The sequence below is a fragment of the Sciurus vulgaris genome (assembly GCF_902686455.1).
Source record: "Sciurus vulgaris genome assembly, chromosome: 9".
Lineage (NCBI taxonomy): Eukaryota > Metazoa > Chordata > Mammalia > Rodentia > Sciuridae > Sciurus > Sciurus vulgaris.
Window position 1 is genome coordinate 113,450,882 of NC_136469.1, and position 14,081 is coordinate 113,464,962.

The following is a 14,081-nucleotide window of genomic DNA, read 5'->3' on the forward strand; positions in this document are numbered from 1 at the left end:
GGTGTCTTAGTCACAGTAACAAAAAAGCTAACTAAAACAATATGTAATATAATTATATTAATATAATTTCATATATATTTTATAGCTATAGAATTAAAGATATAAATTCTTTAAAGTTTTTCAAAATACAAACACTAAGTGAATTTTCCTTTTATATTACTCTTAATATTACCCATAATCTCATGTCTATTCTTACCACGATTCTGGTTCCATTCATGTGCTTCTCCTAAGTACTTTACATCAAACTGGTACTGTCCATTTATATAAAAATAATCATCAGTACTAAGAATGACTCCACTTGGATTATCTTCTTGCAAAGTCCTGTGAATGACAAAGGGAATTATTTTCATTAATTTTCCTCCCAAAATTCTCCCTCCTACTTTTACAGTCATAATTCAAATAAAAAATTTAGGTACTAAACTTACAAGAGTGAAAACATTATAATATTCGAAGAAATCATACCAAAATCCTCTAAGCAGAAGTCTGATTCCCACAAAACTGGGCTAAGGCCCTTTGCTTTATGTAATATTCAGAAACATTTTTAACATTATAAAAACTTATAATTAACTATAAAGGTCTGAAGATTAGTAAGTTTTTAATTACCAAGAATATCTGGCAACTAAAAATGCTTTAGGGCTCTGTCACAAGCATTCCCCTTGTCTGATCACCTGATACACACTTATCTATTTCACCCACTTTAAGGTCATTTCAAAGCAGGCAAGTACTAAGAGAGAACTAATAATCAAAAATAGGGCTGGGGATATAGCTCAGTTGGTAGAGTGCTTGCCTTGCAAGCATGAGGACCTGGGTTCAAATCCCCAGCACCACAAAAAAAAAAAAAAAAAAAAAAAGGAAGAAGATGGCCAGACATGGTAGCACTTGCCTGTAATCCCAGTTACTTGGGAATCTGAGGCAGGAGGATCACAAGTTCAAGCCTAGCCTCATGATTAGCAGGACCCTATCTCAAAAATTAAAAATAAAAAGGACTGGGATGGTACAGCATCCCTGGGTTCAATCTTCAGTACCAGAAAAGAGGAGGAAATATAGATACAGCTCTTTGCATGTTACTATTAATTAAACAAGTATGCCAAAAACACCCAAAATATCATGTTAATAGATTATCAATCTATTAAAATTAAACTTAAAATCTGTTAAAATTAAACAAACTTAAGGTAGTGTTGTGGGTAGGTTTTTTATTTCTAACATCTCTTCTGATTCTGGAATTTACCTTCAATATATTTGGGGTACACACAAAAAAGAAACAAAAATTGTAACCATACTTTTAAATTCTTTACACTCATTCCCCAATTTCTCTCCTCCCCTTAACTACTTCACTACTGAAACTTCTAAATCCGTCTTCCATCTTCATGGGACAAGAAAATTGTTTGAGGGGTTTTGTTTATTTGTTTTGGTACCAGGGATTGAACCCAGTGACACTTAACCACTGAGCCACATCCCCAGCCCTTTTTTTTGTTGTTGTTTAATTTAGAAACAGGGTCTCCCTGAGTTGCTTGGGTCCTCACTATGTTGCTGAGTCTGGCCTTGAACTCACGACTCTCCTGCCTCAGCCTCCAGAGCCACTGGGATTACAGGCATGTATCACTGCACCACACAAAACTGTTTAAGATATCCCTTTATGACCTTCTTTCCAATAAATCTGAAAGCCCTCTTTCCCCCTCATTTTCCTTGAGCTCACATGCTAGTTTAATCCTGTGGACCATTGTCTCTGCGAAAAACTCAGCTTCTACGTCTCCACACTATACCACTTATTTCTCTCTCTCTGTTCAAAAAATAATGTTCCTACTTTGGGACTTTCCATTCTCAAACTGGAGCTGCCTCTGATTCTAAAGCCTCTGAAACAGTTCTATGATCCTGTCTCACAGCTCTATTACCTTTTAAGGTATGGCTCTTCATTCCAACCTCTTTCACAACACACAATGCTGTAACTTACTACAAGTCAATGAGAAAAGCCTATGATGTACCTAAAGAGGAATATGTTTGTAAATGTATGAATAAAATATGTGAAAATTGCTGAAGTCTAGACAAGTAAAAGTTATCAAAAAGCAAATGAATGGGCTGAGAGAGCCTGTGCAACCTCCTGGTGCCTTTAGATGTTACAGACCCACTGTGTCCCCTCGGCCCTGTGAACACCCACCAAGCTCTGAAGGGAAAAACCTTCTCACTAACCATGGGATGACCTCAAAGCATGATCCCCCTCAGCAACCCTAAGTTGACAGAGGGAAAATGCACAGCCCTGCAACCACTTTCTCCAGAGACATTTTCTCTTTCTCTTTCAATGTTCACTCCTTTGTACTCCCAGGATACCAAAAAAAAAAAAACGGTTTGGGACACTCCCCCCAAAAAGCTCTGCAAAAGAAGTCCAGTGCCAAATTTTGAGACATGGAACCTTATTTTATTCTTGGCCTTAGGGACCTCTTCAAGCAACAACACTGAAACCAGTCCCATTTTAATGTTCTGCTACAACAGTAATTAATAACCTCAGTCCTCTTTATTCTTTTCAACTCAAACTTCAGGTTTTATTAATTTTTACTTTTCCATGGTTTACACATCTTATTTTTGATCTGTAATTATAATTCCTATAATAAAAGAAATATTTTTAACTTCAAAAAAAAAATGAAAATGAGCTAATGAAATACATTCCACAAGTAACTATGCATACTCACTAAGACTAAATATACCTAGGACCAAACAGAAAAGACTGTCCCAAGAAGAGAGAAGGGTAAACAATTAAAAATTTGGAAAGAGAAAAAGGACAGGTAAATATGTTAGGCATAAATCTTTTGCCATTTAAAGGCTAAGAGAGGTGAAAAGGAACTAAGGAAATAGTACTTTATTTTTTAACTTTTTTTTTTTTTTTTTTAAATTTTGTGCCAGGCATTGAACTGGGGAATGCTTAACTACTGAGCCACATCCCCAGCACATTTTATTTTTTATTTTGAGACAAGGTCTCACTGATTTGCTTAGGGTCTTGCTAAGTTGCTGAGGCTGGTTTTCAACTTGGAATCCTGCCTTGGCCTCTTGAGTCAATTACAGGTACGTACCATTGTATCCAGAGAAAATAGTACTCTTGAAGGAGTGCCACTGGAACTATAACAAGGCTACTTCTAACCTTGACTCTGGTCTCCCAGACCAAGGCACTCAACACTCACCTTAACTACAAAATGAACAAAAATGAATAGCAGAAAATAATTGAGAGTATTGTTTTCAACCAATAAATCACTGAAAAATTTGAAGTTCTTGGACTGCCAGTTTTCATCCGATACTCTGACCTTGAAATCACACATTTCTAAAAATATTGTTTAACAACCTACTATAATCCCAAACTTCCAACTACCAGTAGAGTTTATGTAAGACTTTCTTTCCATGAATGCAAAATTAAATCTGGCTGTTTAATTCCATGATCAAAGTTGAACTCATCTTTCTCCCACTCAAATTAGCTCTCCTCCACAGAAAGTTATTCCTGTTGATTTCACAAGGTCAAAATATTAGAACCATGTTTAATTTTTTCTTCTATTCTTTCAAAGGTATTCTGAGAGGAAATTTTCCAATAAAAATTAATGGAGAAAAAAGTGTTCTTATCTACAAAGTTCAAAAAAAACAAGTTAAAAAATACCTTAGGGGTTACTAAACATCTCTACCAAGCAAAGCATTTTGCATATTCACACTATCTATTCAGAGTCATCCATCATACTTTCTAGAATTCAACTAAAACCTCTCACCTCGCCAAAAAAGATTTTCCTGATCCTGGAAGGCCTCTGAGAAGAACAAGAACTTGTCCAACATATGATGTTGTCTTCTTTCTTACAACTTGAGAAACTGGAGTTTCTTGTACTTGATAAGCACTTGTTCCCTCTTTGTTTCTCCAAACCTTCGTTGGGGAAGTGTGAGAAATGATCGAGGGTGGAAATGTGTAGTTGACGGGTCTCCAGTGTGCAGTTGTGGTTACAACAGGAGCCACAAACCCATGGCTTCCTTGAAAGAGGTCAAAAGCAGGAATTATTGGATTCCATATTGGTGGAGGTGGAGGAGGAGGAAGCAATAAAGGCAGAGGAGTAAGTACTGGGCAGTAATTCACATCCTTCCCCTTCAGTGGTAGTTCAGTATGTTTATGTGGCTTGAAACTGAACCCTTCAGAAGGTACAAAAACATCAGAGACAGAGGTCGACTTCTGATCCCCAACAGTATCTGGCAAATCACACCCTGGATTTTGCACAGGAAGGTTTAAAGAACCCTGAGGTTCATTAGCATCCAAATTAACAGGGGCTTCGGAAAGTTGAGCCTCGGAAAGTTGAGCCTCGACACAGTCAGATTCTAAAAGCTCACTCTGTATCTGATTAAGATTGCTACAACCCACAATAGAGTCATTTGCCGAATTTAAAGAACTATTGAGAAGAGAATCTTCTGAGTAATTACCTTCCAAAGCCGAAGTGTTATCCTTTATAAAACTTTTGGACCCATTCAAAACTGAATGTGAAGTTAACGGGTTTGAATTTAGCGTAGAGGCAGAATTTTCTAAATTCTCACTGTTTGCATCCATATTTTGTGTAGAATGGACAGGAGTTGAACTACTTGAATGTGAATTTATAAACTTACTTGGGTCATTAAAATTATTAACATCTTGCAAAGGCAAAAATGAGTATACTTGGTCATCAGGAGAAGAGTTCAATTTCTCAAAAGCATTTTGTATTAAGGAATCCAAGTCCTCAGTCAGCTGCATATCCAGAAATGAATCCATCTTCAAATCTTCACTCTCTTCTTCAGGAGGATACTTCTCCATTATTTCACTTCCTGTTTCAATTGGCTGGTTCTCAGAAGCAACAAAGGTTTGTGAAGATGATTCTTCTATCTTGGCATCAGAGGCAGATAATTCTAATAGACAATCCATGGCATTTTCAACTGTACCACAAGAACAACAACAACAACAAAAATACATGTAAATACTGAAAAAGTAAGACATAACCTCATTAAAATCCAGGGAAAATACTGGATTTTTGCCTTGAAAGAAATACAAAGAAATTTATACATATTCAAGTCATCTTTTAAAAATTAATATCTTACTAATATAACAAAGTCTGCATTAGCAAAAAAGTTTTAATGATGGAGACATGCCATGCTGTTCTGTTAGACAATAATAAACTATCATCCAGTATATAGTCTTCAATTAAGTACAAATATCTGGAATTGTTTTAGGGTTATTTATACAGTCAGTTAATTTATTCAGTAATTACTTACCTACTACATGTTCTTTTAAGTATTGCATATTTTAAGTTCATATTCTAGTGAATCTAATTTATAGAGCCCATGCTACAAATTTCACTTAATACAAACAAAAATTTTTATGAGCACATATTACATATCAGAAATACTTTTTTATAAAAACAGAATCTTTACTACATTTAAAGAATTTTGCAGTTTAATGGAAACTGAAGAAAATTACATTAGAAAATAATTACATCATACTATAAATTGAATAATGCATACTTTTCAGAGTGTACAAATGATATAGCAGTGTACAGGAAACTAAGGAAAGATTTTACATACAGGGATATGTGAACTGGCACTTGAGGATTAAAAAGCAGCTTGCCAAATGGGAGGAAAAGATAAGCCAAGTTTGAAAACACAAAGCATGTTTGAAGTGTTAAGAGAAGCTGGTTGGAGAGTGGGCACACAGTGGTATGTCCAGTGGATAAGAAAAGAAGATAAAACTGGAAAGGGAGATGGGGTAAAATTGAGAAGGGTCCTATATGGCATGGTAAGAAATATTAATATTATGTTCTAAGGGAACTTGAAGGGAAACCAACAGCATTTGGGCTAGAAGTTCTATACAAATCGCCTCACTGAATCCTCAAAGAATACTATGAGGTATATCATCCTGGAAATAGATGAAGACAATGAAGCTCAAAAAGCATACTGACTTGGCTCAAGTCACACAGATAATAAGTGACAGAGCCAGGACTGGTGTGTCTGACTCCAATGCTGAGCTCTTTCTGTAATAACAAATGGGCAACCATTAGAATTTTTAAGTATTTAGGGCTGGGGATATGGGTCAGTGGTAGAACACTTGCTTCGATGCATGTAAATTCTGGGTTTGATCCCCACACCACAAGAAAAACTTTAAAGCGTTTGAAATTTGGGGTTTTTTTATTTTACTTTTAAGGATTTTTCTCGTTTTGTTTTAAAGAAGATCAATGTAGAAATGGCACAGCACAGCAGGTAACAGCTCTGGTCTGGAGTCAGAACACCGGCATTTAAATTCCTACTTGCTGGCAACATCACTTTGAACAAATCAGTTAGCTTCCCTAAGACTCACACTTCTCATTTGTAATATTGGGATAATAAAAGTACCTACCTCATAGGTTGTTGTGAGGACTAAATGAGATAATCCATGAAAAAGTGCTGTGCACAAGGACTGGCACCTAGTAAGCACCCAATTAATGTTCCCTTCAGAAGAAAAACAAAGAGGGATTGGAGGGGGCAAACCTGGGAGAAGGATCAATTAGGATATCATATCAATACTACGAAGGCAAGAAGCCCTAAAAATGGAAAAAAGGAAAAAAGAAAGAAAGAAAAAGAAAGCAAATAAGAGGTATTTCTATGGAAAAAAATCTATATGATAGAAAATCCAGAAAAGATCAACTTAAAAAACTAGCATATATATAACGAAAAACAGTATTAAGTAAAAATAAATACAATCTCAAGATAGATAATTATCAAACAAAAAGAAAAGTCAAACAGACTATTGGAAAAAATTGAAACTACAGTACAAAAACAAAAATATGAATGGATAATAGATATAAGAATTAATGAAAAATCATCTACAAAAATGTTCAATATTCTTTATTAAAAAAATGCAAATTAAGATACAATATATTACTATTAAAATCTTAAATCTACACAATGCTAAAAAGGCTGTGATGAAAGCTCTACACTTATACAGTGCCAGGGATATTACAAATCTGCATACCTCATTGGTGGGCAATTTGGCAGTGTATTTCCAAGGGCCAAAAAATGCTCTTACCCTGTGACGCAGAAAATAAAACTTTGGGACTAAGAAAAAAAAAGTCAAAAGAAAGAAGAGGCTATTTTTATCAAGGTGTTCTTCACAATATTAATTATTCATGAAAAATGTAGATAAATAAGTTACATCACAATTCCTCACTGGAGTACTGGAAAACTGCTGAAAATAAATGACAGTTGTAGAACATCGAAAAAGTGTTTATGCTATATTAAGTGTAAAAAACAGAATATAAAATGTCATCAATGCTATTATTCAAACTATTGAAAATACCAAATGTTTATGAACAAGGTCTACAGAAGATCCTAAAAAAAGAAACAAGTTCTTTGTTAGGATATAGGATAATATGGTTTTCTTATGGTTTCCTCACCCTATATTAATGTATATGCAACAAATTTAAAGACACCAAAATTAGAAAATAAATGTTGATATCACTTTCAAAACTCTATACACCATCATTTCTGAGCACCAAATGTACTGCATAAACCTGGTTTTCTGAATACATATCAAAATACAATAGGTAAAATATGCTCACATGACAGCTCACACAATGAATGAAAATGGAAGTATATCATGTATTGTCAAAACCTTCAAATCTTCACTTTATACTAATCATGGCCAATAATGCTAAATATCGACATGTAATATACTCATCTAGTCAACTTTACACAGTCCCTCTGTCTGCAAACATAATTCTAAACAATTTATTCAAAGTTATTAATAATCTACTATACTGTTTTCACCAAAACACAAAAAAATTCAATCCTCAACCAAAAAGTCCTATAAGATATATGCTATTTTTTTAATTAACAGATTAGAAAACAGACTCAGAGAGGTTAGCAGAACTGAAATCCAACCCAAATTTCTTGAGTCCAAAGTCAATGTTATGAAACAATACTACTAGCCTCAATTCTTAATCAGCTCTTATTTCTATAATTATAAATAATTACCTAATCATTCAATAAATATCTACTAACTTCGACTATGGGTCATTTGCTATTGTGCACAAGGACTGGCACTGGACTGGGGTTGAGAATATAGAAGTAAAACAAAAAGTTTTTAAAATCTCTGTCTTCATGGAGCTTACATTCTAAGACACTGGCTCTCAACCATGTACAATTTTGTCTCCCAGGGGACAAATGACAATATAGGGAAATATTTATAATTCTCACAACTAGGGGTCGGGGTGCTACTGGCATCTAGTGAGTATAGGCTAAGGATGCTACTAAACATTCTATAATACACAGAAGAACCATTCACAATGAAGAATTAACAGTCCAAAATATCAACAGTGCCAACCTGTTCTAGGGGAAAGATAAGAAGAAATAAAATGTAGAATAATATCTATGCATGCATCTCACATCTAGAACTATACATTTTTTAAGAGTAGAAACTGTGCTTTATTCTTCTTCACAGTCCTCCTAATACCAAACTACTTAGTACCTTGCCCCATGGCAGGTGCTTAGAAAATGAACAAAAGGGAAATAGGACAGTTACTTTTCTATATTACTACTAATCATAGCATATATATGAAGTCTTCTTATTAGATGCAAAGGGTTCAAACTGAACTTTTTCTCACCTTTGAAATCACATTCAGAAAGCATCAAATACACTACATCAGGATCCAGATCAGAAAACATCTCTGAGATACTGGTGAAGAGTTCTTCCTGATCAATGTTTGTCTCACACACGGAAGGAAGAGTAGTGGTTGATTCCTCATGACTAGCAAGACTGGATACGACAACTTCCTTAGAGTTTGCAGTCTTCAGAATAGGATTTCCCCCAAGATTTTTCCTTTTCCTTGGCATTCTGACTTCCAAAACTAAAATGCTTCCCTTTTTTTAAAAAAATTTAAGATGTTTGATATTAAATCATAATTCAAAGAAAATAGCATTAAAAATCTTGCACAATCCAGTGGTAATAGGACCTAAAATAGAAAGTAAAAACACTCAGGCTATATAGTTATATTTCTATTTCTAAAACTGGAATGACATCATTACTTAATGCTAAGAAAGTACCATCGACTCTGGCAGCCAAGCCAAAAAACAGTTGAACAATTTCTCTCTCCAAAATATTCCAGTATTGCCAGGATTGAACATGTTAAATAAAAATTAAAATATTAACAAAACATAATATATTTCAGAATAGTAAATACACTGTATGAAACAGTGACTACACTGTTTTAATACCATTATTTCATTTTAAAAACATAAAACAGCATCCATAAATAAAATTAGAATGCCCATTGAATTTACACTCATGTGTCTAATAGGCATCATAAACTTAACATGTCCAAAACTGAGCTCCTGATCACACCCTTTGAACCTGTTCTTTCCAGTCTTTCCCATCTCTGTTAATGTACCTCTATCCTTCTAATTGCTCGTGTCAAAAACCTTGGAATCATCTTTGACTCCTCTCATCCCACATCCAACTGGTAAGCCAATTTTGCTAATGCAACCCACAAAATATATTCTGGATATGATCATTCTTTACCATCTTCACTGCTACCACCCTAGCCTCAGCTACCTCAGACTCTCACCTGGATTAATCTGACAAATCAATCTCCCTGCTTCCACCCTTGCCCCTTCAGTCTATTTAGCACAGCAGGCAGAGTGACTCAATTAAACCCTAGGCTGGTTCATACCCCTTTTTTCTCCTACACTATCCACTAGCTTCCCATCTCATGCACAACGAAAGCTGGAGCCCTTAAAATGGTCTTAACCCAGAAACTTGTTACCTCTGTACTGTCATCTCCAGATCCTCGTTCTCTTTTTCATGCCACTTCAGAACCACTTAGCCTCCTTGCTTTTATTCAAACACATGAGCCATGCTCATACCTGGGAACCCTTACATCTTGGCTCCTGACACCTGAACTACTTTTCCCCCAAGGTACTTAAAAGATATATTTCCTCACCACCTTCTTATGGTTATTCAAATGTTACCATCTTAGAAAGTCCTCTAATTCCTTTCTCTACCTGAATTTTTTTGCCTAAGACTTACCTTCTAACATAGTGGATGTTTTATTAACATCGTGTTTACTATCCACAATCCAGTAAAACGTAAGCTCCACAAGGGCAGTGACTCATATATTGGGAATAAAACTACAGAGAATTTATTGTTTCCTCTGCTTGGATGTATGAAATAGACACTTCAGACTTAACATATTCTTCCCAAAATCCACTTTAACCATTTAGTCTAACTACCATCATCTTTCACCTGTATTCCTGTCTCCTAACTCATCTCCCAGTTTGCACTCTTGTCCCCTAAAGTCTATTTTACAATGTAAATCAAATTGAATCAGCATCTATTTTAAATCCTCAAGTTGTTTTCCATGTCACTTGGAATAAAAGCTAAAGTTCTTTCAGTGGCTTCCCGTCCTGCTAACCCTGCTCTTAATTTACTTTTCCCCAGATACCTGCATTACTAACTCCCACATTCCTTCAAGTCTCTGTTCAAGTATCATATGATTTTTTTTCAAACTGTCCAATTGAAAATCAAATACCCGACTCCCTCTGCCCCAGTCTCCTCCTTCCTGTTAGCCACCCATTGCCCTTGTCACCTTCTAACATACTATAAAATTTACCTTTTAATTAAACTCGTGTCATAGCTCTCTCCACCTTCCAGAATTGCACTGTCAATATGGCAGCCACCAGCCACATGTGCCTATTTAAATTTAAATTAATTAAAATTAAATAAAATTACATTTTTATATCTTAGATATAAGTAGAATGCAGAGCAAAGAAATTATCAGAGACAAAAAAAAAAAGTATGTTAAATAATGATAAAGGATCAATTCACCAGGAAGACATGGCAAACCTAAAAGTCCACATACTCAACAAGAGAGCTACCAAACAGGTAGGAAAAAACTGATAGAACTGAAAGGACAAAAAGACAAATTCACTGTAGTTAAATATTCAATACTGCTCCAATAACAATTTATAGAATTAGACAAAAAATCCCAAGGATATAGAATTCAAGAATACCAACAATTAAGAATCTAATCAACATTTCTAGAACAACAGCAGAACATACATTCTTTTCAAACACCCACAGAACACCTACCAAAACAAACCATAACCTACACTACATAACAAAGCTTAACAAATTTAAAAGAACTGAAAGCATACAATTTATTCTCCATCAAACAAGTCAATAACAAAAGATAACAGAAAAATCTCCAATTTGGAGCCTAATATTCTTCTAAATAATCCATGGATCAAAAATGAGGTATAAAGAAAAAATTTTAAAATATGCTGAACTGAATCAAAATGAAAATACATCATATCAAAAAATTCCAGGACACAGCTAAAGCAGTGATGAGTACTTAGTGCTAAACGCATACATTAGAAAAGAAGAAACATCTCAAATCAACACAGAAGCCCCCAACACAAGAACCTAGAAAAGGTAGAAGGAAATTAAAAAGGTAAGAACAGATAGCAAAACAGGAGAAAGAGAAAATCAATTTTCAGAAGTACAAACTGGTTAACTGAAAAAAATAAAATTCAAAAACTTCCAGTTAAAAGAGAGAAGAAAAATTATCAATATCAGGAATGAAAAAGGAATATCATTACAGACCCCGACGATATCAATAGACTAGTAAACTATGAACATTTATACACACAGAAGTAAGTATAATAACCAATTTCTCAAAAACCACAGACTACCGTAACACACTCAATAGATAAAAGGCCTATATTTGCCAGATGCAGTGGCTCAAGCCTATAATTCCAGTGGTTAGGGAGGTTGAAGCAGGAGGATCACAAGTTCAAAGCCAGCCTGAGCAACTTACCAAGGCCGTAAGCAACTTAGTGAGACCCTGTCTTATAATAAAAAATAAAAAATGGCTGGGGATGTGGCTCAGTGGTTAAGCACCTCTGGTTCAATCCCTGGTACCAAAAAAGAAAAAAAAAAAAAGACGTATAATTTTAAATGAAATTTAATACACGATTTTAAAACTAACTTAATAAATAATTTATCTATTTCAGGACCAAATGGAGAACTCTAACAAACATTTTTAAGAAAAATTAACATTAATTCTACACTCTTCTAAGAAATAAGGGGAAGGTACACTTTCACAATTCATTTCATGAAGCAAGTACTACACTGATACCAAAATTAGAAGGCTGAGGATGTACTTTGGTGATATAGCTTGCCTAGCACACCTGATGTCCTGGGTTTGATCTCCAGCACAAAAAGAAAAAGTCAAAACCAGACAAAACTAAAAGAAATATAGACCAATTTCCCTCTTAAAGGTAGATATAAAAATTCTTAACAAAATATTAGCAAATAAAATTCAGTAATATGTATAATGAATTATACACCATGAAGTTTATTCCAAAGATGCAAAGCTGGTTCAATATTCAAAAATTAGTGCAATCTATCATATTAACAAGTTAAAGAATAAAAATTACAACTACATCAATCAATACAGGAAAAAATCTGACAAAATTCAACACCCATTCATAATTTTTAAAAACCTACCAGAAAAAAACAGGAATAGAGGGATACTTCCTCAACTTGATAAATAACATCTTCAAAAAACCTACAGTTGACTGGGTATAGTGGTCCATGCCTATAATCCCTGTTAAGATAGTTGAGGCAGGAGGATCACAAGTTCAAGGCCAGCCAGGGCACCTTAAAAAGATCCTATCTCAAAATAAATTTTAAAAAAGGTTTGGGGAGTTAGCTAGGGATAGAGCGATTGCCTAGCTTATGCAAGACCCTGGGTTTGATCCCCAATACCACCACCACCATAAAAAAATAAAAATAAATAAAAAATAAAAATAAATTAAAAACCCTATAGTTAACATTATATCTACTGGTAAAATACTAAATGCTTTCCTCCTAAAATCAGGAACACAGTGAGGATGGCTACTCTCACCACTTTTACTCAATATAATGCTAGAAGTTCTAGCTTGTGAAATAAGGGATTAAAAAAAAAAAAAAAAAAAAAAAGAAACGAAACACATATAGATCCGAAAAGAAGGAATACATCTGTCCCTATTTGCAAATGATGTGGGTCATCTATATAGAAAATTCTAAGGAATCTACAAAATATCCAACAAACAAGTTACACAAGGATACAGGATTAAAAAAAAAAGAAAGAAAGAAAGAAATTACACACAAAAAAACACAGTTACCTCTACTAGCAATGCACATGGACACAGAAATTTAAAATACAGTATTCACAATCGCTCCAAAAAAAGGAAATACTTAAGTACAAATCTAAGAAAAGAAATGAAGGACTTTTATACTGAAAATTACAAAACAGTGATAAAAGAAACCAAAGATCTAAATGAATGGGGAAACAGCATGTTCAGACTGAAAGACTCAACGTGGTAAAGACATCAATTCTTCCCATATTTATGCATAGGTTTAACACAATTCCTATCAACTCAAGTAAGGTGTTTTTGTTTTGTTTTGTTTTGTTTTGTTTTGTTTACAGATATAGACGAGATTATTCTAAAATTTATAAGAAAAAGAAACTACAGCTAGAAGAATTTTGAAAAAGAATAGAGTGGGAAGATCAATCAACCTGATTTCAAGAGTTGTTAAATAACTACAGTTATCAAGTGTGGATGGTATCAGCAGAATAACAGACATATAGACTTGATAACAGACTATAAATCTGGGAATAGAAAAGAAAACCCCAAAATGGCCCATATATATATGCCCAACTGGTTTTTGATGAAGGTGCAAAAGAAATTCAATGGAATAGTATTGACTTTTTTAAAATATTTTTTAGTTGTCAATGGATCTTTTATTTATTTATTTACTTACTTACTTACTTACTTATATGCGGTACTGAGGATTGAACCCAGGGCCTCACACATGCCAGGTTCTACCACTGAGCCACAAGTCCAGCCCCAGACTTTTTAATAAATGATACTGGAACAAGCAGACATTCAGAGGCAAAAAATATAAAGCTTGATCTAAGTCTCACACTTTACAGAATAATTAACTCAAAATGAATCATGGATTTAAATATAAGAAATAATAGGGTGCTGTGGCACATGCCTATAATCCCAACTACTAAAGAGAATGA

At 34.4% G+C, this 14,081-nt stretch overlaps 1 protein-coding gene and 1 long non-coding RNA gene across 6 annotated transcripts in view; one reads left to right on the forward strand and one right to left on the reverse strand.

Annotated features, from left to right (window-relative positions):
* Window positions 1-14,081, forward strand: part of LOC306669065 — a 512,353-nt gene that overhangs the window by 453,958 nt on the left and 44,314 nt on the right. The gene's annotated exons all lie outside the window — the stretch shown is intronic.
* The window catches only part of N4BP2 (NEDD4 binding protein 2), a 78,782-nt gene that overhangs the window by 51,376 nt on the left and 13,325 nt on the right, over window positions 1-14,081 (reverse strand). For 2 of the 5 annotated variants that reach the window (XM_079152770.1, XM_079152773.1), the window contains 4 exons: window positions 10,620-10,699; window positions 8,616-8,963; window positions 3,741-4,917; window positions 197-321 (listed from right to left, as the gene is read on the reverse strand). In XM_079152770.1, coding sequence (XP_079008896.1) covers window positions 197-321; window positions 3,741-4,917; window positions 8,616-8,844 — 1,531 coding nt within the window. In that variant the 5' untranslated portion in view covers window positions 8,845-8,963; window positions 10,620-10,699. Of the gene's footprint in view, window positions 1-196; window positions 322-3,740; window positions 4,918-6,370; window positions 6,463-8,615; window positions 8,964-10,619; window positions 10,700-11,825; window positions 11,930-14,081 lie in introns of those variants that run through there. The other 3 variants (XM_079152772.1, XM_079152771.1, XM_079152774.1) reach the window with 3 other exon arrangements.